Raw genomic sequence first — 21736 nt, 5'->3', positions numbered from 1 at the left:
ACAGCCTGGCTTGGCAAAGACTTCTGGCAGCCCCAGGGCACTGGCAATTGGGGAGAGAATTCCTGGATCGATTTCTCTCTGCGAAAGCAGGTATTTCTCTTAAGGAAGAAAGAGGGCAGGGCCATGGGAGGGATCCCTTTGGTCTCCTGTAGCTCCCTAGATGTCCCGAACTGCAAGCTCCTATCCTCTTCAGGGGTCCCTGTCTGAATGGGCTTTGTGCCCACAGGACTGGTGGGCTTCGTACCCACAGGACTGGTGGGGATGCCCTTGTCCTGAGGACTCACCTAGTCTCCTATCCACACACAGAGACTTAGAGACCCTAGAGGGCAGAGCCAGCCCCATCCCAGAGGCTGAAAGAGCTCATGGGCTATGCTGCCCACATCCAGGGCTCACCCGACTTGGGGTGCAGCCTAGCACTGTTGGGAGTGCCTGCGTGTCCCAGAGTCATCTCCTCCGGGACCAGGGATTCCCCTCTGCCCACAGTGCACAGCCGGGACAGTTGGCAGCCCCAGGAGGCCAGTCAGGATCTCTCAGTGATGTGTCCCAGGACTCAAAGAGCGTTGGTCAGTCTCTGAGTGCCAGCCCTGAGTAGAAGACTAGGAGCAGCTATGATCATGTGTCCTTTATATTTTAAAATAATTACAGATTCAGAGGAAGTTGCAAAAAATAGAAAAGAGGGGTACCTTCCCCACACTCCTTCTGCCTGCTTAGGAACCCAGGGCCAGTCCTCTAGAGGATGGACCACAGTTCCCCACAAAATTCCACAATAAACCAAGTGCTATCAAAAATTCTTTTTTTAAAAAAATTAAGGTAAAACCTATACATCATAAACCATAAAATGGTTTAAAATAACCATTTTAAAGTATACAATTTAGTGGGATTTAGTGTATTGACAATGTTGTGCAATCAGCATCTCTCTCTACTTTCAAAACCTCATCACCCACCGAAAGACACAACTACCTTGGATACTTGCTATACACCCCCATTCTATCGCCTGGCAAACATACATGCTTTCTGTCACTAGGGATTTGCCTATTCTGTATATTTTATATAAAAGGAATAATACAAAATGTGATCTTTGGTATGTTTTCACTTATAATCTTTTTGAGGGTAATCCAAATTGTAGCATGTCTCAGGACATCATTCCTTTTTGTGGCTAAATAATATTCTATGAGAGGCACGTATCACAATTTGTTACTCAGCAACCCTATATACAGTCAATGGAATTCTCCAGGCCAGAATACTGGCGTGGGTAGCCGTTTCCTTCTCCAGGGGATCTTCCCAACCCAAGGATCGAACCCAGATCTTCCACATGGCAGGCGGATTCTTTACCAGCTGAGCTACCAGGGAAGACATTATCCCGTCACCGGTTGACATTTGAATTGTTAACACTTTTTGAATATTATGAATAGTGCTACATGATCATTCTTGAACAAGTATTTGAGCACCTGTTTTCTATTTCTTTGGGTATGTACCTAGGAGTAGGAAATGGCAACCCACTCCAGTGTTCTTGCCTGGAGAATCCCAGGGACAGGGGAGCCTGGTGGGCTGCCGTCCATGGGGTCACACAGAGTCGGACACGACTGAAGTGACTTAGCAGCCGCAGCATTGTTGGGTCAAACGGCAATTCTATGTTTAAGTTTTTCACAGACCAACAAACTATTTTCTACCAGCAATGTATGTAAGTTTTTAACTTCTCCACAACATGGTCCAACTGGTTTTTCCTTTTTTTTTCAAATTATACCCATCCTAGTGGGTGTAAAGTGGTAGGCAATTCTGGTTTTTTTTTTTCATTCAATAAACTCTTATTGGATGTGTCATATGTACTAGGTACAGAAACCAGGGCCAGATTCTGAAGTAACTGGTGTCTTCAGTAGATACCAAAAGACATTTGATGACATTCAATATCCAGTCTTGATTTTTTTTCACTCTCATTAAAATAGATGGATTTTAAAATTGTGGTTTTAACCATTTTCATTTTTAATGTTTCATTTTGTTTATATTTTGGCCACACCACGTGGCATGCAAGAACTTAGTTCTCTGACCAGGGATCGGACCCATGCCCTCTACAGTGGGAGCATGGAGTATTAACCACTGGACCGCCTGGTTTGAATAATTTTTAAATATGTACAATTCAGTGGCATGAAGTACATTCACAGTGTTGTGTAACCACACCACTATTTCCACAACTTTAGCGCAAGGAGAAACACTGCACCCATTAAAAAATAATTCATCAATCTTCCATCCCGTTTCCTAGGACCTTCTATTGCACTTTGTCTCCATGGCTCTGCCTACTGAAGATAATGAATATAGGCGGAATCATAAAATATGTGCCATTTTGTGTCTGGTTTCTTTCACTTAGCATATCTTTACAACATTCATCCAGGTTGTAGCATGTACCAGAATTTTGGTCCTTTTTTTTATTGTAAGAAAATAAACATAAGATGAAATTTAATGTTTTAAAATATACAGTTCAGTAGCATTACAGACATGCACGTTGTTGTACCAACACCACCATTCATGTCCAGAATTTCAACTTCTCAAACTGGAACTCGCAACCCATTTGACAATAACTTTCCATTCCTTCCTTCCCAGTCTTGGCAATAACCATGCTACCTTCTGTCTCTGTGAATCTGACTACTCTTGATATCGCATATACATGGAATCCTACAGAATTTGTCCTTTGCCCCTGGATTATTTCAAGTAGCTTAGTGTCTTCAAGATTCACTTACACTGTAGCATGTTTCAGAATTTTTTTTTTAAAGCCTAAATAATGTTCCATTGTACGTATAGACCTAGAGCTTTGTAGTTTACCCTCACAGAGATCTTGTACCTATTTTGTTAGATTTATACCTAAATATTTTGTTTCCTTTCTTCTTCTTTGTTGGTGCTGGGTTTTTAATGTTATTATTTTTTCTTCTTTTTGTTTCTCGGTTTTTAATTCTAATTGATTACTGATCTATAAGAAAGCTATTAGCCAGCCACTGCACTTCATTTGATGCTGCACTTCCACTCCCTAACCATCCTTGGCTCGAGGCAGCACCAAAGGAGTCCAACTCCCATAATCAAGAGCATCACTTCCCCCCAAGAAGCCCCAGGCTCCCACGCACCTGCAGGGGAGCAGACGGGCACTCTCAATCTGAAGCAGTCTCTCTTATGCCAGGTTCATGCTGAAATGTGCAGAAACAGGCAAACACTCACCCAGTAATGAGAAAGGGAAGTTTAGGGGTCCTCACCTAACATGCTCAGATACTCTTTACAACCCCATGGACTGTAGCCCACCAGACTCCTCTGTCCATGGGATTTTCCAGGCAAGGATACTAGAGTGGGCTGCCATTTCCTTCTCCAGGGTCTTCCTGACCCAGGGATTGAACCTGGGTCTCCTGCCCTGCAAGGCGGATTCTTTACCAGCTGAGCCACTAGGGAAGCCCAAGTCCGCACCCAAGTTAGGACTTAAAAGAGAAGTCTTCCGGAAGAAAGTGCTCTTGAAGCCAAACCGCGGAGACTACCAACTTGGCTGGTAGAGTTGAAAGGTGAAGAAGGGGTTGTCGTCACAGGTCACTTGTGCTTGCTGTGAGTTCCCTGTGTCTAGACCCTGGTTCGCCCATTTGCTTTCCTGCTTATGGCCTTGCACTGTGCCCAGGTTACAGACTGTGGACAAAGCTAGGTGATAAATCGCTCTTGTTAGTGTCTCCCTGTGCTCTTTGAGAGGGCACATGCCTAAGGGTGGAATTTCTGGGTCTGGGTCTAGGTGAAGGTCCCCCCCTTTAGAAAATCATGCAAGTCAGTTTTTTGAAGTGAGTGCAAATTTACCCTCCCACAGCCAGGAAGAAAAGACTGCATCTTTTTTATTTCACATAGAAATCTCCCCCCTCCTCTCCCTACCGCCATTGCCCATCCCCTGCCCTGCCTGGCCCAGGCCATGCCAACAGCAAGTCAGAGGCAGGCAGAAGCCTGGGCGGGCCGAGGCGGCCTGAGAAGCCTCAAGACTTTGGTGCTTACGGTCAACAAAAGACGCTGGTCTGAGGACCAGAAGTAGCCCAGCCACATCTGATCATGGCTATAAATGGAAGTCTGGAACAAGGGGCAAGCCCTGCTGGCAGAACACTGAGCTGATCACGTCAGCCCCCACAGGGAGACCCAGTATGATGGAGGTGGGGCAGGGTGTGTGCAGGAAAAGTAGGTTTCTGGGCCCCACTTTCACCCCCATCTTCTTATTTATCCTTGTCCACAGGGCTGGTCCTAGAAGAGGGGCCACGCCTGCCAAACCCTCTGCCAAGCCAGTCACCAGTCCTCGGCCTGTAAGTCAGAGGCATGCATCTGGCCACTGATCAGACTCACTGTTTTCACTGCCACAGGAAATTATCCAGCGTGGCCTGGGACGGGGTGGGCGCTGTCCTGGCCCCCAGTTTCTGCCTAGCCCTGGCCTTGGGCTTTGGTTTAACTGGCAGTGGGCGGATCATAGTTGTGTCGGTCTGAAGGAAATGTCAAGGAAGAGGCCTACAGAGAGGACTGGAACGCAGAGCTCAGCCTTGGGGGTGGGCAGCGCTGCTACACGGGGCAAGGTCTGGCTCTGCCCACCTAGCACCGCAGCCACCAGTAAGCTGGGGTCTGGGGGCACAGGTGAGGGATGATGTGGGCACCATAGTTTAGCTCAGCCCAACACCACAAAATAAGGATACAGGCTGGATGAATTTGGTTCGGCCTCCAAGTCCATCGAAGCCAATCCTTACCTAAAGCAGAAGGAAGAGGTGAGTGGGCTGGCCTAATGGGCTAGGGCCACCCAGCTCCACCTGCAAGAAGGCAGACACTTTTCCCTTGTGGGAAACCGCACTCACTGCATCTGTGCTGCGGCAGGGCTCTGCCCTGACCCTCTTGGTCTGTTTCTGGCCCAGGACAGCATTCCGGATGAAGACGGGGAACGCACTAGCCAGCTCCTCATCAGGCTCCCCCAGACAGCGCTGGCCCCCCAGCGAGAGCTGGGACTCCTGCAGAGGGGACCCCAGAGCCAGGCTCGATGAGCCAGGTGGCAGCAAAGAGGAGGGTGGAAGGCATGTGGGAACAGGATCAGGATCTCTGGTGCCTCATCTGGAGGCAGGAAGGACAGGCAGTAGGGTTCCCAGGGTGGCTCCAGAGTGCTTCAGTCCTCCAGGAGTGAGAGGGCTCTGGCAAGACCCTGACTTCTCAGAAGACCAGCTTCATACTCAGTCCTGCCCAAGGATGGAGGGTGACTACCTGAACTTCTTCAGGGGCCTTACCTGCCTGGGGCCTTTGGGCATCTTCTTGGGAACGTCCTGAACAGGAGAACTGCGAGAGACGTGAGGATTAATGAGACAAGCAAGAGAAAGGCTTTGTATAGAGTGAGTACTCAGGAGAGGGAAGAAGAGGTGCTGGGACCAGATTCATGTCCAAACCCAGGTGACCCTCAGTGCCCCGTCAGCCACTTAGAGCTGTTAGCCCAGGACCTGCAGAGATCTCTTAGCCATCCTCCCTCCAGGCTGTGGAAGGGCCGGGGACTACCACTTACTGTGCCTTCTCAGGGAAGAGCCTCTTGGCAAGGCCATACTGGGTGCTGGAGGGCTGGGTTGGGGGAGTGTCCACATTAAAGGTGGCATTGAGGTCAATATCATCACCAAAGGCTGGCCGGCGAAGCTTCAGGCTCACCATTTCCATAGGAGCTGGGCTGTAAGGCAGAGACAGTTTGGTTACTCAAGATCACAGCGGCAACAGCCCCTCAAGCATTAGAGATGGATCAGCTCCAGGGGCCTGGAGCTCACACCTGGTTTAGAGCCATTCTTCAAGGAAACCCTAATCTCTCCAGAAAAAAGAGATTAGTCCTTGGCTTGATCCTTCACACAGTAGAAGTCTGGAAGACATGCAAGGAAGCAAGCAGAAACCCACAGAAAACCCAAATACACAAATGAAAAACGTTTTGTTCAAGAAGCCGCATTTCTCAGAGTGCATGCAAGGATCCTGTCAGAGAGGTGACCACAGACTGAAGCAGATGGATGTTCCTTCCAGTGATACTTATTATGGCCAGTAGACAGTATTAGAGACTGTCCAAACAACTCCCCTAGGGGCTGGCAATTTCAGAGCTTCAATATGAGACATACATTCAAGTAGTGTTCCTAGAGACTTCCCTGGTGGCCTGGTGTTTGGGAATCTGCTGTACAATGCAGGGAATGAGGGTTCGATGCCTGGTCGGGGAAGATCTCACGTGCCACAGCTGGGTGTGTACATCCTGGAGGAACCAGGGTGTACACAAGCCTCCAGAGCACCTCTGTGGCCCCTGGCACCCAATGGCATCTGAATATGAAGTAGTACCTGTGCAGAAGACAGTACGCTCATTTCTGCCGAGGAGACTAGGGAAGGGAGTACAGAGGACAGTGGACCCTTCAGTGTGGAGAAGAGCCGGAGGACACGGAGCAGGACAGAGCAGGGGCACAGGGAGCAGGGGGACATGGAACAGGACATGGAGCAGGGGGACATGGAGCAGGACACGGAGCAGGGGGACACGGAGCAGGACATGGAGCAGGGGGGACACAGAGCAGAACACAGAGCAGAGGGACACGGAGCCGGTGGACATGGAGCAGGACATGGAGCAGGGGGACACGGAGCAGGACACGGAGCAGGGGGACACGGAGCGGGGGACACAGAGCAGGGAGACACAGAGCAGGACACGGAGCAGGGGGACACGGAGAAGGACACAGAGCAGGAGGACACGGAGCGGGGGACACGGAGCAGGGGACAAAGAGCAGGGGGACATGGAGCAAGGGGACACGGAGCAGGACACGGAGCAGGGGGACATGGAGCAGGACATGGAGCAGGGGGACATGGAGCGGGGGACACAAAGCAGGAGGACATGGAGCAGGACACAGAGCAGGGGGACACAGAGCAGGGGGACACAGAGCAGGGGGACACAAAGCAGGACAACACGGAGCAGGGGGACACGGAGCAGTAAGGCAAAGGGTGTCCTGCTGTGAGGGGCAGTGTGATTGGCCTGAAGCCTGAAGGTCCACCCCGCCCACAAGGCCAGCTCCATGAGGGCTGAGTGCAGAGGGTCCTGGGAGGTGTTTGGCAAGGGAGTGGTAGGATTCCCAGGGGTTGCTATGCTGGACAGATGGGAGGAGTAGAGGATGGGTCCCAAGCCTCACACAGAGGTGGTAGAAAGGGAAGGGGTCAGGGAGGCAGCTCCTAAGTTAGATGGGCAGGCTCTGAGCAAACGAGTGGATGCACGGAAGAGGGAGCATAGTGATTTTCCAACATTGAAAACCGGCTCGAATAAAAGCAGCTGGGTCGCTGGGTCGTGTTTTCTGTCCAGACCACCAGCGGGCCAGCCAGGCCTGAGGACCCTCTCAGCCTGCCTGCTTCCGGGCGGCCACCCAGGCAGGGACACCCATCCCTCGGCCTCTTGGCTCCCTCTGCTGGCAGCTTTAGTGTGCCGGTGCTGGGACCAGAGGAGAGTTCTTTTGGTGGCTGGTTTCATGTTTGTTTCAGAACCTGGGGCAGGCGGATATATTAGGTGAGCTGCTCCATACACAAGATGCTCCTCCCCTTTCTCTGACCATCCCTATGTCCTTTCTGGCCTCTCTTTGTCAAAGCCCAGGGCCTGCCTCAAAGCTGCTTTTCAGCTCAGTCTTGGCTGTCACTCAGGCCAGGAGGTCCACAACCTTCAGACCGACCGGGGCCACCTACTCCCTACAAAGCCAGAAAGGGTGAAGACACCCTTACCAGGGAGCTCCTCCAGCTTGGAGCCCCTGTTCCCCCCCAGAGGGTCAACGAACCTCTCTAAAACGAGGGTCAACGAACCTCTCTAAAACGAGGCGGTTGATAGTTTCACTGTCTCCTGGTGGCAGCTTCAGGGTTTCCTGCAGTATCGTCAGCTTTTTTTTCAGGCTCTTCAGGAAGGAAAGAGAAGAGTGTGAAAGAAAGGCTGAGGCACCAAGTCCAGAGTGACTACCACGGACGTGAGCAGTATACATGAAAGGCAAGCCCACTGGGACCAGAACAAGACCTGAAGGTCAAATATCAGGCTCAGGAGGCCAGGACCACCTGACCTCAGAACCCCTCTGGCGGTGACCTCCTCTGGTGACCGCCTCCTCCTCCGGTGAACCCCCCTCCTCTGGTGACCTCAAGGATACAGGTATAGGACAGACTGTGAGCAAGACCCCTGTGCTCTCTGTCCTCTGCTAAGGAGCCCAGGCTCCAGATCAAAGGCCAAGATTCTTGTCCTGACCCCGAACCAGGAGGATACAGGGAGCCCAGATCTGCGACCACTGACTGATGCAGGGTTTGTGGGCAGAACTCACCCAGCCCACGTCTTGGAGGGCACATAAACCACCCTTCCTCCCCACCTGCTCATAGATGTTTCTCACCGTAATTTCCTTGTCAGCACTCTGTAAGTCCTTCTGAGACGACTTCAGCTCCAACTTGGCCTGGTCCAGTTCAGAGCAGACTGTCTGCAACTGCAAGAAAGTGTAAGGAGCGAAGGACGAACACAGGGGTGGCTGTGTGCCCTGTCCCCACCTGCTGCTACACTAGCTCATGGGAGCCCAGACCCAGGAGGAGCGGGGACACAGGGAAGACCCGAGCTCCACGGGGCTGGACCTTTGTCTTAGTCTGGCAGCGTTCATCTGGAGCAGTCCAGGGCTCCTCCCTACATCCCTGCCCTGACATGCACCATGCCCAGAAATAAAAGCAGCTGTGTTGACTGATTCAGGTTTCAAGAGGCCTTCTACAGGGAGTCAGTCCCCTGGTGGTCTAGTGGTAAGAATTCTGGGTTTTCACTGCCACAGCCCAGGTTCAATCCCTGGTCAGGGAACAGAGGAACAAGGGGAATAAGCCAAATGGCAAAACACACACACACGCACAATAAATAAATAAAATAAACAAACCACAAAGAAAAGAACAAGAGGCCTCCTACTCTAGGCCTGGAACAAAAAACAGGCCCCTGAAGCCATCACATTTGGGACCTGTGTGCCCCGGCCAGCTGAGAGGTATCCAGAGAGCAGAGGGAAACAGAAGTGTGCAGCTGTTGGGGCGACAGTTGCATGACCTGCCACCCTAAGCAGACAAGCCACACAGCCAGAGTCAGTGCCTAGTGAGGACCAGAAGCCAGTCTCTGTGAGTCATCCCACAGCCCCAGGGCCTGGCCTAGGAGAGACTCACACGCATGACAGAAGGACAGCCACCTCTCCCCTCGCGCTAGGCTCCCCATTAAGTTACCTTGCTTCTGGAAGAAAGCAAGTCCTTCTTCAGTTTGTCAGCTAGCTCCCCTGAGGCCTTCCGTGCCTCTTTTAGATTCTCATACTCTCTACGAAGGGACCACGGAAAAGAGATGTCAGCCTGGGACATCCCCTGGTCAGACTGAGTCACAGCACTAAGCAAACACAAAGCCCAGCCCAAGCCCCCGGCCCTTCTCATTCCAACTCTGACACCGGAGCCCAGCAGGGACCAGCTGGCACTGCAGGGGGTCGAGCACCCCAGATGCTAGAAGAGCTAGTGAATCTCTGTTTCCTGCCTGCTTGGAGGCACTGGAAATTTGAGAGGGTGTGCAGGAAACCCTGACCCCACTAGGAGGCCCCCTACACCACCTGGCTGCACATGAGGCATTGGGGAGCCTTCATACCTGTCAGCCAAGTGGCCCCTTTTCTCCAATCCCACACCCAGGGGAGTGAACACCTGAGCTAAGTTTCTGATGCAAGCCAGGCGGGGTCAGTAACCGCGTGCTAATGGGGAACAGGCTCCAGATATCAAACTGGAGCATGGCGAGCTGTGCTAACCCTAACCTCCTTAGAAATAACACTTATAATTCACATGCAATTCTCAATAATTCTGTGAGGCAGGTTATTATTATCTGTTCAGGAAGCTAAGGATCAGAGACGTTAAGAAACTGGCTCCTGGCCACACAGTAAGAGGTGGGATGTGGTTCAAACAAAGGCAGCAGGGCTCCAGAGCCTGCTCGTCACTCTGCCTGCTCTGCTTCACAAGAAATGGGCAACACATGGAGGGGCATGGCCTGGGGGCCATGACTCAGCTTGGATACAGGGGCCAGGTACACACTTCTTGAGGGACACGCAGTACACGGCCAGCTGCTCCACCGCGGACTGTCCCACACCCATGTCTCGGATCATCTCCTCCACCTCAGGCCGTTGGCTCCGGAGGAGGAGCTCGATTCTGAAAAACACCCGGCCCACGGCATTTAAAATCTGGAGGCTGATGGGTAGGTACCCAGTGCAGCTCTGCCTCCCTTTGCTGCCGTTGCTATGGAGACAGCCTGAGCTGCTAGGATGCTTTAGCAGGCAGCTCTGCCCAAAGAAAGGCCCCATCGCAGAGCTCAGCACAGCTGCAGGGATGCTGCTGAGGGAGAAGGGGGTGTTGACAGAGGGTCTCAGGTCAGGGATGCCCAGGGAGAGGCTCTTAGAACAAAAGCCGGCCAGGTTTCCCATGGCAAGTGGAGGAGCCCGCAGAGGCTGAGTAAGGCCTGAGCCCCCCGTGGCCTACGGGGAGCTGAGCCACCGAGCTGAGCCACCCCCTGCTGTAGCCCTGAGAGCCGTGCCCCGGGGGTGCAAGGGCACAGGGTAGGCCCCCGCTCTAAGCTCACCGCTCCATGTTCTTCATCTTGCTCCGGAGTCGGCGAGCCTCCTCTCGTGCTTGCTTGGCCTCATCCTGCTGCTGCTCCAAGTACTTCATCTGCTTCTGAAGAGCAAACGCACCCCCACATGTCTGTTGCTTGGAGGTTCCCAGGGGCCAAGGCTAAAATCACCGGGAGAACTCCACCCTAGAACTGTCTGCTTTTGAAAATGCTGATAAGCATGTGCTCTAGCCCCAGGAGGTAAGGCTCCTGGGCCCCACTCTGACGTGTGCTTTTGCTGCTACGAGGCCCTGGACCAGCTGCTTCCTCACCCCCCTGGCTTGCTTCCTCCTGAGATACGTCTTACCATCAGTATAGCCCACTCTCAGCATCTAAAGGCCTGCTGGGGGCTGCCAGAGTCCAGAGACTGTGTAGGAAGCTGAAGAAGCCTGGAGCACAGATCCAGGCTGTGCTATCCATCAGCTATGGACAGTTGCCAGGGTAGGACAGCTGCCCTCAGCACCTGGCCACTTCATCTCTGACCTGGGAATGCCAACACACTCCTGCTCTGTGGCCAGGTTCTGGTTCGCTCCTTCCCTCCCATTGGCCAGGCCACGTGATCCAATCCAGCCACCAAGCAGAGCCAGAAATGGCGAACACCCTGGGGCCCTATCTGTTCACCCAGATGGGTCCTTTTCCTTCTCAAATGGCATCCAGCAATGACTGGCTCCTTCATATGAGGTCAGAATTTCAACTGTGGATTCAGATCAATCACCTCCTGCCCCTTGGATAGCAAGAGGCTCACCAACCCAGGCCGATACAAAATTCATCTGGGTCTGGAGCCGCTTGCTCTGAAGGCTTTGATCTGCCCGGTCAGCTCAGCACAGCCGACTTCAAAGGCCCCCTGCTCCTCTCTGGGATGCTGTTTGATCTGGCTCCAAAGAGCAGCCCAGCCAAGGACAGGCACGCTAATGGAAGGTTCTTCAGGCTGGCTTTGTCAGTGGAGTACAAACCACTTTGGGAAACATAGCCTAGGCTCACTGAGGTCTTGGTTGAGCAGTCCTTCCACGAAGCACTGGGCAGGCCTCACCTCTCCAAACTAACTAGTACAACATCCACAGATGCGGGCAACACGACCCTTTTCTCATGGGCTGGGAGGGAGGCCTGGGGAAGATGGAATTTCCCTCCATTTTACAACTGTACAGACCACGGTATTGACCAAGGCAGACACAAAAGACAAGCCCACAGTGGTAAGCCCAGGAGGAAGGCTGTATCTCCCCACCAACCTGTGCCCACGGGGGCTGGGGACTCACCTTGAGGGTGGAGCACAGCATCTCGGCCTTGTCCAAGGCCCTCTGCAGGGACTCCACAGTGGCATTGCGCTCGTCCAGCGTGTCCCGCAGAGAGTCAATGATGAGCTGGCTGTCTCGTTTTTCCTTCTCTGGAGCAGGGGTGGGGGACAGAGGGAGAGGAGAGGCCTGTCCACTATGCACTATGAGAACCTGAGCCCCTGGGCCCCAGCACCCCACCCCAGAGCCAGGTGAGGAACAAGTTGTGGGCCACAAGTCAGGCAGCCTGCTTATCTCTCTGGCAAGCACCAAACCAGGGATGCCCAGCCATTCTGGGGATGAGACCCTTTTTCTGCTGCTCAGAGTTACTGGAGTAAAGATTTCACTGCTCCCTGATCCCATGGTCTAGTTAATTCATCATCCCAGAACTCAAGCACTGAAAAAGTCAAAGTTAAAGTCGCTCTGTCGTGTCCAACTCTTTGTGACCCCATGGACTATACAGTCCATGGAATTCTCCAGGCCAGAACACTGGAGTGAGTAGCCTTTCCCTTCTCCAGGGAATCTTCCCAACCCAAGGATCGAACCCAGATCTCCCACATTGCAGGCAGATTCTTTACCACCTGAGCCACAAGGGAAGCCCAAGAATACTGGAGTGGGTAGCCTGTCCCTTCTCCAGGGGATCTTCCCAACCCAGGAATCAAACTGGGGTCTCCTGCATTGCAGGTGGATTCTTTACCAACTGAGCTATGAGGGAAACCCCTCAAGCAGGTTCCTGCCAAATCTGGCAACGGAACCCTCAACTACAATATTCTGAACTGTCAAGTAGACTCCTCCCAGCCTGGGTCCTAGGCAAGCAGCCCCAGACAAAGAAGAGGCTCACCTCATCTGGGTGAACAGCATCAGTCACCTCCCTTTCCTTTCCTTTTCTGTCATCACAAGAGCTGATAAGACTCTTGGATATACCAAGCAGGGAGAGCCCCTGGATATGCCAGAAGGCTGAAGCCTTCCTCCCAGGCCTCAGTCCAATACCCAAGTCAGGGGCTTCCTAAGGCCTCTGAGAACTCACCTTTCTGGGAAAGCAGGGCTCTGGTATTATCCAGTTCATTCTGCAAGGCAATACTCACAGTGAGCAGCAAGAAGGCATCACAGCTGGCCACCCCCAGCCTCACATAAGGTCTGTGGGGAGCCCCCGGCGGGGCCAATGAGGCCTGTGGGCCCAGGGAAGCATGAACCTGCTGCTCCTCAAGGCCAAGTGAGATCAACAAGGGAGACAGAAGCCTTGCTTTATCTCTGAGTGTCTTTTTAAAAGTCGGTAAAATGAAGATAATCTCAGGTACAAGACCCTAGGACGGGAAAAGAGGCATAACAGGGGACAAAAGAAATGGAGCCTGGCCTGCGCGGTTGGTTTTATGGCAGAAGTTTCCATTGTTTTCTCGGGCCTGTGCCCGTCCTGACCTTCCCTGGCATTAGCTGGACCCAGTGGGGACACGGATTTGGGATGGCCAAGCACCCTGGGCCACACTGCTCCCTCCACCCTGGGTCCTACCTGCTTCACGGTCTACCTGCTCCCAGCCCTAAGCTGGCTCTGTGTACCAGGACTCTTCCAGCCCCAGAATCCCATAGGGTAGGGGAGCCAAGACAATTCTGCACCCCTAGATGAAACCTCACCTGTGCTAGGCTCTAACCAGACTGCTGTGAGGGTCAAATGAGCCTCCCCAAGCCCGTACATATGTTCCAAAGCCACTGCCACAGAACCACTGAGAGGCTGGGGCAGAAGAGAGCCCCACTCCCATTCAGGAGTCCCATGCACTCAACACCCTTGTGGGCAAGAGATGTACCTACTCCATAAGCAGGAAAACCAGGCTCAGTAGACCTGAAAGGCTTGGCCTAGGGCCCATGATGGTAGCTAGATGCAGAACAATCCTCATCCAGGTTACTCTTCTCAGGTCAATGCAAAACTCATATGACCAATACAAGGCTGGGCCCCTGTCGTGGCTAAGCTCCTGTTGTCAAACTCTCTACTCAGGACTTTGAGGCAGGAGCTCTTGGTGGCTGAGCTGGTTAAACAGGCTGGACATCTCAGCTGGAAGCCATGGGTAGAGAAGGGCACACACAGGCTGCCTGAGAGCAGCTGCCAGCCCAACCTTACTGCTAGTCCCTAGCACCTTCCACACCCAAGCAGGGTGCCTTCCAAGCCCTTGCTCAAAACTACTCAAGATTTTGCCTTCCTGTCTCCCAGATATGGCTTAGAAAATCAGAAAGAACTGAAGCTGCCTTTGTTGCTTTTCTCACAAGGAGGACACGGCTTAAAACTGGGAGCAGTTACCATGACGATGAACACGTTAGCTTTAAGCACAAAAGCTCCACATCTTGAAGCAGTGAGGTTCCAAGGACGTCACAGCCCCCCCGGGGGCCAGGGCCAAATGAATCCTAATCTGACAGATGCCCAGAAAATTAACCCTCAGAGTCCAGGTTCACTTGCGAACCCCAATCCCACTTCCTTGAGAGGTTTCTGCCAATCCAATCCCTTTGTGCACAAAGCAAGCTATATCTTAGGCTTGGAGGGGAAGCAGCAGAAGTGTGGGAGGGTGTGGGTTTCCATCCTGGCTGCATATCTCGATTCCAGGGTCCCTGCCCTCCACTCCTGCTCTGGGAAAGACTCAGGCACCTGGATACACACCAAGCTGCCCAGGCAGTTGTGACGCACAGGCAGGTTTGTGAACAGTGGGTTCACACACCTTCCCTGGCTGAGGACTGGAAAAGATGGTTGTACATACTTTGTAAGTTGAGGGGACTTCGAGAGACACATTCTGAACTATGGTCAGAACTGCTCTGAAATCCCAAGAGGAGGGCTCACAGTCAGGTGGCTCCCTTCCTGACAGAGGATTTCTCCAATGACTGGAACATCATCAATTATTCTCTGCTCTCACTGTCCCAGCCTTGAATTCTCTATCAAGTCTCCTCTTCCAGAACCCATCTCCAGACTCTAGGTACCCTCCTTGGGTAGGAGCAGAAAGCGAACTCTCAGAGGGCCTGGGATTCAGCAGAATGAGATAAAGTCTGGGTACCTTTAAGAATTCTGCATCTAAGACATTCTCCTCCTCCTGGGCAAGGTCAAAGTAGAGCTTATTGATAATGGTTCTTTTGCCGACCTGAATGAAAGAACAAGACACAGTGCGACTGCATAGCTGGGTCATGGGCAAGGAGGACAGGGGACATGCAGCCAAGCCCATCTCCCGCCTAACTTTTCACAGCACAGCCCTTGAAGGGAGGTGACCTCTGCAATCCTGTAGGTGTCCCAAGCTGGGTACCACTAGTTACTGAGTCCTGTCATTACAGATCCATGTGGTAACTGCTCAAAAGATACCCCAACTCTAGGTGGTGGGCATTGCAAGGGAAAGGCAGATAAGGAGACTAAATCTAGCCAGGTGAAGACTGGCCCAGGCAACGAGTCCATCTGCCAGCTCCCCTTGGGCAAAAGCAGGCCTCCCGCACTGTTTAAGAGCACAAGTGAGGCTCAACCAGCCTCAAACCAGATGGTCCAGACAGGTCAAAGACATTGCTTTGTTTCAGAGACCTCTCCTCATCCTTGCTCCCTGGCAAGGAATGTCTTTGGCTGAGGAGTTTTCACCCCACCAACTTTACCTGGATTCGGCACTGCGGGCAGGTCCGACTTGGTGCTGTCTCAAACCACTGAATTAGGCTGGAATGAGAACAGAAAAACAGACTGGTTTTAGGGGAGACATACAGGCCAGGTAGCCACCCTGACCATTACAGCATCTGAACTGCTCCTCTGTGACCCATCGCCTGCCCACCCAGGAGGGTAGCACCTCAGGTAGTGATGGTATATCCTACAAGGCCTGACTAGTGCAAGCAATCCAACCAACTGGCCGTTTTGTTTTGTTTTTTTTTTTTGCCCTTGCTGGCTTGGACTTCTCTCCCCTGAGCTGTAATTTTATCAACTTTCTAGGCTTTGACTGGGGTTAGGGGCAATGGTCAAAGTCAGGGTCCCTCAGAGACAGGAATTATAATACTCCAAAGGGGTAACTTTCAAAGTGAGGGTAAACGAGAGGTAGCAAGCAGAAGTAAAAGTAAAACACAGCCCAGCTATGCACCATCGATCTGCCCTAAACTTTAAAATATTCTTCTACTAGGGCATTATCTGGTGGTCCAGTGGTAAAGGACTCTGTGCTTTCACTGCCTGGTTGGGGAACTAATATCCCACAAGCCAGGTAGTGCAGTCAAAACAAAATCAAGATGTAGTGGACAATCTACTAGTTGGCCTACTTGTAGACAATCCCCCCCAGGGACCAGGGAAAAACAGTCCTTTTGGGAAGATGATACCATCTTTCTAGACTGCAATTTTTTTTTTCTATAAATATTTTTTCAAATACGTATAATACAAAGCTAACCATGCACGATGACGGAATACTACACAGCAATGAGAATGAATGAGTCTATAACTCAGAACAAATTATGGGTGAATTACATAAACGTAAGATTGAAGAAGAGAAACCTGATACCAAAAAACACACACAAACAGTAAATTGTGTTTAATTCCATTCACATAAAGTAAAAGGTAGGTAAAACGCATCTATGTTGCTGGAAGTCAAGACAGTGGCTATCATGTGTGGAGGAAAGGCAGACTGGTGGGAGTAACTGGAAGACTGCACGGGGCCCTGCTGCTGCTGCTGCTAAGTCGCTTCAGTCATGTCCAACTCTGTGCGACCCCATAGACAGCAGCCCTCCAGGCTCTCCCATCCCTGGGATTCTCCAGGCAAGAACACTGGAGTGGGCTGCCATTTCCTTCTCCAATGCAGGAAAGTGAAAAGTGAAAGTGAAGACGCTAAGTCGTATCCGACTCTTCGCGACCCCATGGACTGCAGCCCACCAGGCTCCTCCATCCATGGGATTTTCTAGGCAAGAGTACTGGAGTGGGGTGCCATTGCCTTCTCTGGCACGGGGCCCTTGGACTCTTTAATCCACAGAGACTGGTTAAGAGGCCAGAGGAGAAATTCAGGCAAGGCTTTCTTGGGACTGCACCAGGAGGGAGCAAAAACAAGCAACAGGTGTCCTTGCTTGCTCGCTGGGGAGAGGGGAGTGAGGAGCGGGTTCCTCATATGGGGTGAGTGCAGAGGGGCGGATTGGCAGGCTGAGCCACAGGGGTAGCTTAGGTGGCGGTGTGCCCGCCCCTTCGGTGGTCCTGTGTGGAGGGATCCTGTACAGTACCCTGGTTTTGCTCCAGAAATGGCAGCTGGGTTTTGGCCTTTTTGTATGTTCTTGTTCATAGTTTGCCTGAGCTGAGCACGCATGTCCTTTTAGTCCCTTTTAGTTTCTTTGTATTCTGTTGTTTGAGGAGGCATTTGTCTAGGTGCAAACGCAGGCATTCTGGAAGAGTGTCCCCGGTCCCAGTCTTTCTCAGCAGGAGGTTTCTGAAGTGCTGATGTCTAGTTTCTTGCTCTGAATTCTGGTTGCATAGGTGTGTTCAGTTTGCAAAAATTCTGCAAGCTATACATTTCTTATATTTGTACTTTTATGTATTATACTATATTTCAATACAATGCTTGGTTTTAAAGTAAACAGTCACACAAGAGAAAGCACTGTACGTTGTAAACCAGAACATAACCACAGAGACTTCAGACACTGGAACTGTCCCTCACCATGACAGATGCACTATGCCGGATAAACAAAAATTAAGATAGAAAATATCAAGAGAATTTGAAAATAAAAGGTGACATATCAGAACTTAATAAGAAATAAACAGAAATTCCAAAACTGAACAAATGGCCCAAATTAAGAATTCAATGGATGAATTTAATAGCAGTTTAGGCAGAGTTGAAGAATCAGTACATTGAAAGATATGTCAGAGGAAACACTGAGAATTAGAAAGGTGGAAAAATACGTAAGAAATGATAAGAGATATAAAAGTTATCGTGAAGTCTAGGATACATATAATTAGAAGTTTCAGGAAGAAAGCATTAGGTAAAATAACGCCCTCACCTCTATGTCCTAATTACCAAAACTTGTGAATACGCTACCTTATACAACAAGAGTAATTTGGAGCTGTGATTAAGTTAAGGAGATGGGGAGATTACCCAGGGGTGTCTCATGTAATCACAAGCGTCCTTATAAAAGAGACAGAGTGTTAAGAGTCATACAGAGAGGTTTGAAGATGTAACACCGCTGACTCTGAAGATGGCGAAAGAGGCCATGAGCCAAAGAAGGCACAGCCCCATTTCCATCTTCATTTTAACCAAGCAAGACCCATTTTGGACTTCTGACCTCCAAAAGACCTTCTGTTGTCTTAAGCCACTAAGTTAGTGGTAATTTGTTACAGCAGAAATGAGATGCTAACATAGAAAGAAAAGAGATAATGGAATAGAGGCAATATATGAAGAAATATGGCTGATAGTCTCCCAGAACTGAGTAAAGAAATTGTTCCACAAGTTAAAGAAACCTCATGAATTTCAAGCAGAATAAATAAAAATAGTAACAAAAAGTGAATTGAGGTAACTATATTATTGAGAGACAAAACAAACTTTAAGTCAAAAAAGCATACAAGAGATAATGACTTTATATATTGATAAAAGGCTCACTCCAACAAGAAATAACAATTATAAACATATATACACCTAACAAAATAGACATGAAATATATATATGAAAGAAAATTGTACAGAATTAAGGGAGAAATAGCAAGTTCTATAATAAAAGTTGGAGGTGTTAATATTACACAATTTCAATAATGGATAGAACAATCAGACAGATGATCAATATGGAAACAGAAGGCTTGAACAACACTTTATACCAACTAACCTAACAGATGTATACTCCCCCCAACAATAGCAGAAAACACATTCTTCTCAAATGCACATGGAACATTCTCTAGGATAGGCCATATGGTGGGCCACAAAACAAATCTTAAAATTTTTTACAAGATTGAAAATCACACAAAATAGATTTTCTGATTAAAACAGAATGAAACTAAAAATCAATAACTGAAGAAAAATGGAAAATTAACAAATGTGTGGAAATTAAACAACACACTCTTAGACAACCAATGGGTCAAAGAAGAAATCACAAGGGAAATAAGAAAATACCATGAGATTAATGAAAATGAAAACATCAAAACCGTGTAAGACAGCAAAAGCAGTGCCAAGAGGGAAACTGATAGCTTTAAACACACACAGGAAAAGCAAAGATACCCATTACGATGGCTATTATTAAAAAAAAAAAGTTTGGCAAGGATGTGGAGAAACTGGAACCCTTGTGAATTGTTAGTAGGAACATAAGATGGTACAGCTGACACAGGAAAACAGAAGGGCAGCTTTTCAAAACATTAAACATAGAATTACCATATGATCCAGCTAGTCCACCTCTCGGGATAACCCAAAATAAATGAAACTAGTAACTTGAAAATATACTTGTACACCACTGTTCATAGTAACATTACGCACAGTAGCCAAAACATGGAAACAATCCAATGTCTATTAACAGATGAAGGGACAAACAAAATGTGTTTTCATACAATGAATAATAATCCCTTAGTCATAAAAAGGAGTAAAATTCTGAAACATGCTACAACATGGATGAACTTTGAAAACACTATACTTAGTGAAATAAGCCAAACTTAAAAGAATCAAATGTGATTTCACTTATATGAGGTCCCTAGAAAAGAAAAATTCACGGAGACAAAGTAAAACAGAGGTTTCCATGGGCTGTGGGAAGGGGGGAATGGAAAATTATTGTTTAAAGGATTCAGTCTGGACTGATGGAAATGTTCCGGAAATAGTGGTGATGGTTACACAACGTTGTGAATGTTAATGTCACTGAATTGTACTCTTAAAACGGTCAAAATGGAAAGTATCTTCGAGCTCACTGAGTAAACATTCTCCTGAAAAATTTTTTAAATTTTTGAAGTTTTCATTGAAATTAAATGGTGGCAGACATGTCCAAGAAATATTGCAGGAATTTGATTCCTTTATGAATCTTATGAGAGATCAATGTGTGAAGCTGGGCAACAGAACAATACTGAAATGGTATTAATATGAGAAAATGGTATCATCATATCAGAAGTTTTGGAGCAAGTATAAATAAAGGCTGTGTTCACCAGAAAAATCAATTGCTTCCATATGTCCTTTCCAAAGGGCCTATTTTACTATGATATAAAAATCAGGTCATATACATTTTCATAACTGAACTTTTTTGTTAAGTAAGCTTTTGCAAAATGTTAAATGTGGAGAAGGAAATGGCAACCCACTCCAGTATTCTTGCCTAGAGAATCCCATGGACGGAGGAGCCTGGTGGGCTGCTGTCCATGATGGGGTTGCACAGAGTTGGACACGACTGAAGCGACTTAGCATGCATGCATGCATTGGAGAAGGAAATAGCAACCCACTCCAGTATTCTTGCCTGGAGAACCTAGGGACAGAGGAGCCTGGTGGGCTGCTGTCTATGAGGTCGCACAGTGTCGGACAGGACTGAAGTGACTTAGCAGCAGCAGCAGCAGGAATATTCAAACATATTCATGTATAAGTTTATGTATAGCTAAAATCAACACAACATTGTAAATCAACTATACTACAATAAAAAAAAATTTTTAATGTTAAATGTTAAGTCATATATATATATTACTCCAATAGAACAGTGTATAGTGGAAAAAAAAAAGGAAAAGGAAAAAATGGTTAATTTTATGTTACACGTATTTCATCACAATTTAAAAAAGAAACTCAAGACTCAGCCTGTCCACAGCTACCAGGGGGTTCCCCCACCAGCTGTGCACTCAACAGAATGGTCCTACCAATTAGCAGAACACCTTGATTCGAGAGCACCTCCTTGCCATTTGATGTTAATTTGGGTTTGCTTAGGTCAGTGAATACAGTGGAGTGTCTGACCAAGAAGACGACTCTGGACAGAATCATTCCAAACCATCAAGCAAACCACAACAAATCCAGTAGACTGTTGGTTACCAGGTCTGGCAGAAAACAAAGGGCTCACTAATGTGGTGAAAGCATCTGCAAGGACAAATAATTTTGAAACCACATCTCTCTGCAAGCCAATCAAAGAAACCTCTACTCAGTCTTCATTAAACCAAGCCTGTACCTCCCCCTCTCCCCACCCCCAGCCTCAGCTCAGCTGTCACCTCCTCGGGGAAGCCTGCCACACAACTCGCCTCTGCCTAGGTCAGGAACTCTCGTGGGATTCCCGTCTAATGCCTTCCTCATCACCAGTCTGGGCTCCGGGGACGGATCGCCCGGAGCCCCGACACCCTACTGTCTTGTAGCCCTACGGGAGCGAGGGGCCAGCTCCAACACAGCGTTCACTCACCAATGCGAGTGGAAGGTGTGGCCGCAATGGATGGCGGCCACGTCGCGGGAGTGATCAAAGAAGTCGGAGCAGATGGTGCACAACGCACGGATAGGCATGATGACTGGTCTCGAGTAGCCGAGGTAGCCAAGGAAACGGCGACGGGTCCAGCTTGGTGGCCGTGCCTCCGCGTCTTCACTAGCTTCGAATTTGGCTCCACGGCGCAACTTCCGTGAGAGGATCGGAAGTGGCTGCACGGAAGGTTGGGTCCCGATTGGACGAACCCTCGGGGGGCGGGGCTTAACGGCCCCGCGGCCGTGAAGAATCCTGGGGCGGAGCGCGGGCCTGAAAGTGTCTAGCGGTAGTTCTCAGGCTGCTTGCGGTTGAGACCGCAGGAATAGCGGGAGCGCAGCGTTGCATTGGTACGGGGACCAGCTAGGCTGCTAGCCGGGCCCCTTTTGGGGGCAGTACAGGGCGTTATGGTCCCAAGCCAGAGGTGACTCGAGGTGCGCTGGGCACGGGCTTTCTGAGCCCTGTTCTCTCAGCGCAGCCTTCTCTACTCTCGGAGA

The 21736-nt window shown here is 49.7% G+C and overlaps 1 protein-coding gene and 1 pseudogene across 3 annotated transcripts; one reads left to right on the top strand and one right to left on the bottom strand.

Moving 5' to 3' along the window:
* Positions 1–2399: 2399 nt before the first annotated feature.
* On the bottom strand, positions 2400–21414 carry TRAIP (TRAF interacting protein). 3 transcript variants are annotated; one of them, XM_055557916.1, is made up of 16 exons: positions 21189–21414; positions 15508–15565; positions 14931–15014; positions 12929–12968; positions 11887–12014; positions 10604–10698; positions 10063–10176; positions 9226–9313; positions 8376–8465; positions 7810–7898; positions 5528–5683; positions 5259–5307; positions 4839–4988; positions 4683–4733; positions 4342–4475; positions 2400–3663 (listed from the first exon to the last, which is right to left on the bottom strand). In XM_055557916.1, the coding sequence occupies exons 1-15, from the start codon at positions 21284–21286 to the stop codon at positions 4347–4349; spliced, it is 1419 nt and encodes a 472-aa protein (XP_055413891.1). In that variant the 5' UTR covers positions 21287–21414; the 3' UTR covers positions 2400–3663; positions 4342–4346. The 3 variants fall into 3 exon arrangements, with proteins under 3 accessions (XP_055413891.1, XP_055413890.1, XP_055413892.1); XM_055557915.1 differs by having other exon boundaries at positions 2400–4475; XM_055557917.1 differs by lacking the exon at positions 4839–4988 and having other exon boundaries at positions 2400–4475.
* LOC129635496 (small nuclear ribonucleoprotein G-like) lies at positions 19698–19954 on the top strand (annotated as a pseudogene).
* Positions 21415–21736: the final 322 nt, after the last annotated feature.

This window comes from Bubalus kerabau, chromosome 20, assembly GCF_029407905.1.
Source record: "Bubalus kerabau isolate K-KA32 ecotype Philippines breed swamp buffalo chromosome 20, PCC_UOA_SB_1v2, whole genome shotgun sequence".
Lineage (NCBI taxonomy): Eukaryota > Metazoa > Chordata > Mammalia > Artiodactyla > Bovidae > Bubalus > Bubalus kerabau.
This window is presented reverse-complemented; position numbering and strand designations above follow the sequence as displayed.

What these genes read in the sequence shown, in the direction of transcription:
- TRAIP (XM_055557915.1), bottom strand. Translation starts at nt 21,286, where the DNA reads ATGCCTATCCGTGCGTTGTGCACCATCTGCTCCGACTTCTTTGATCAC. An exon ending in AAGATGAAGAACATGGAGCG is followed by an intron (nt 10,177 to 10,603) that starts GTGAGCTTAGAG and finishes GGTGTTTTTCAG; the next exon opens with AATCGAGCTCCTCCTCCGGA. An exon ending in GTGCTGACAAGGAAATTACG is followed by an intron (nt 7,899 to 8,375) that starts GTGAGAAACATC and finishes TCCTTCCTGAAG; the next exon opens with AGCCTGAAAAAAAAGCTGAC.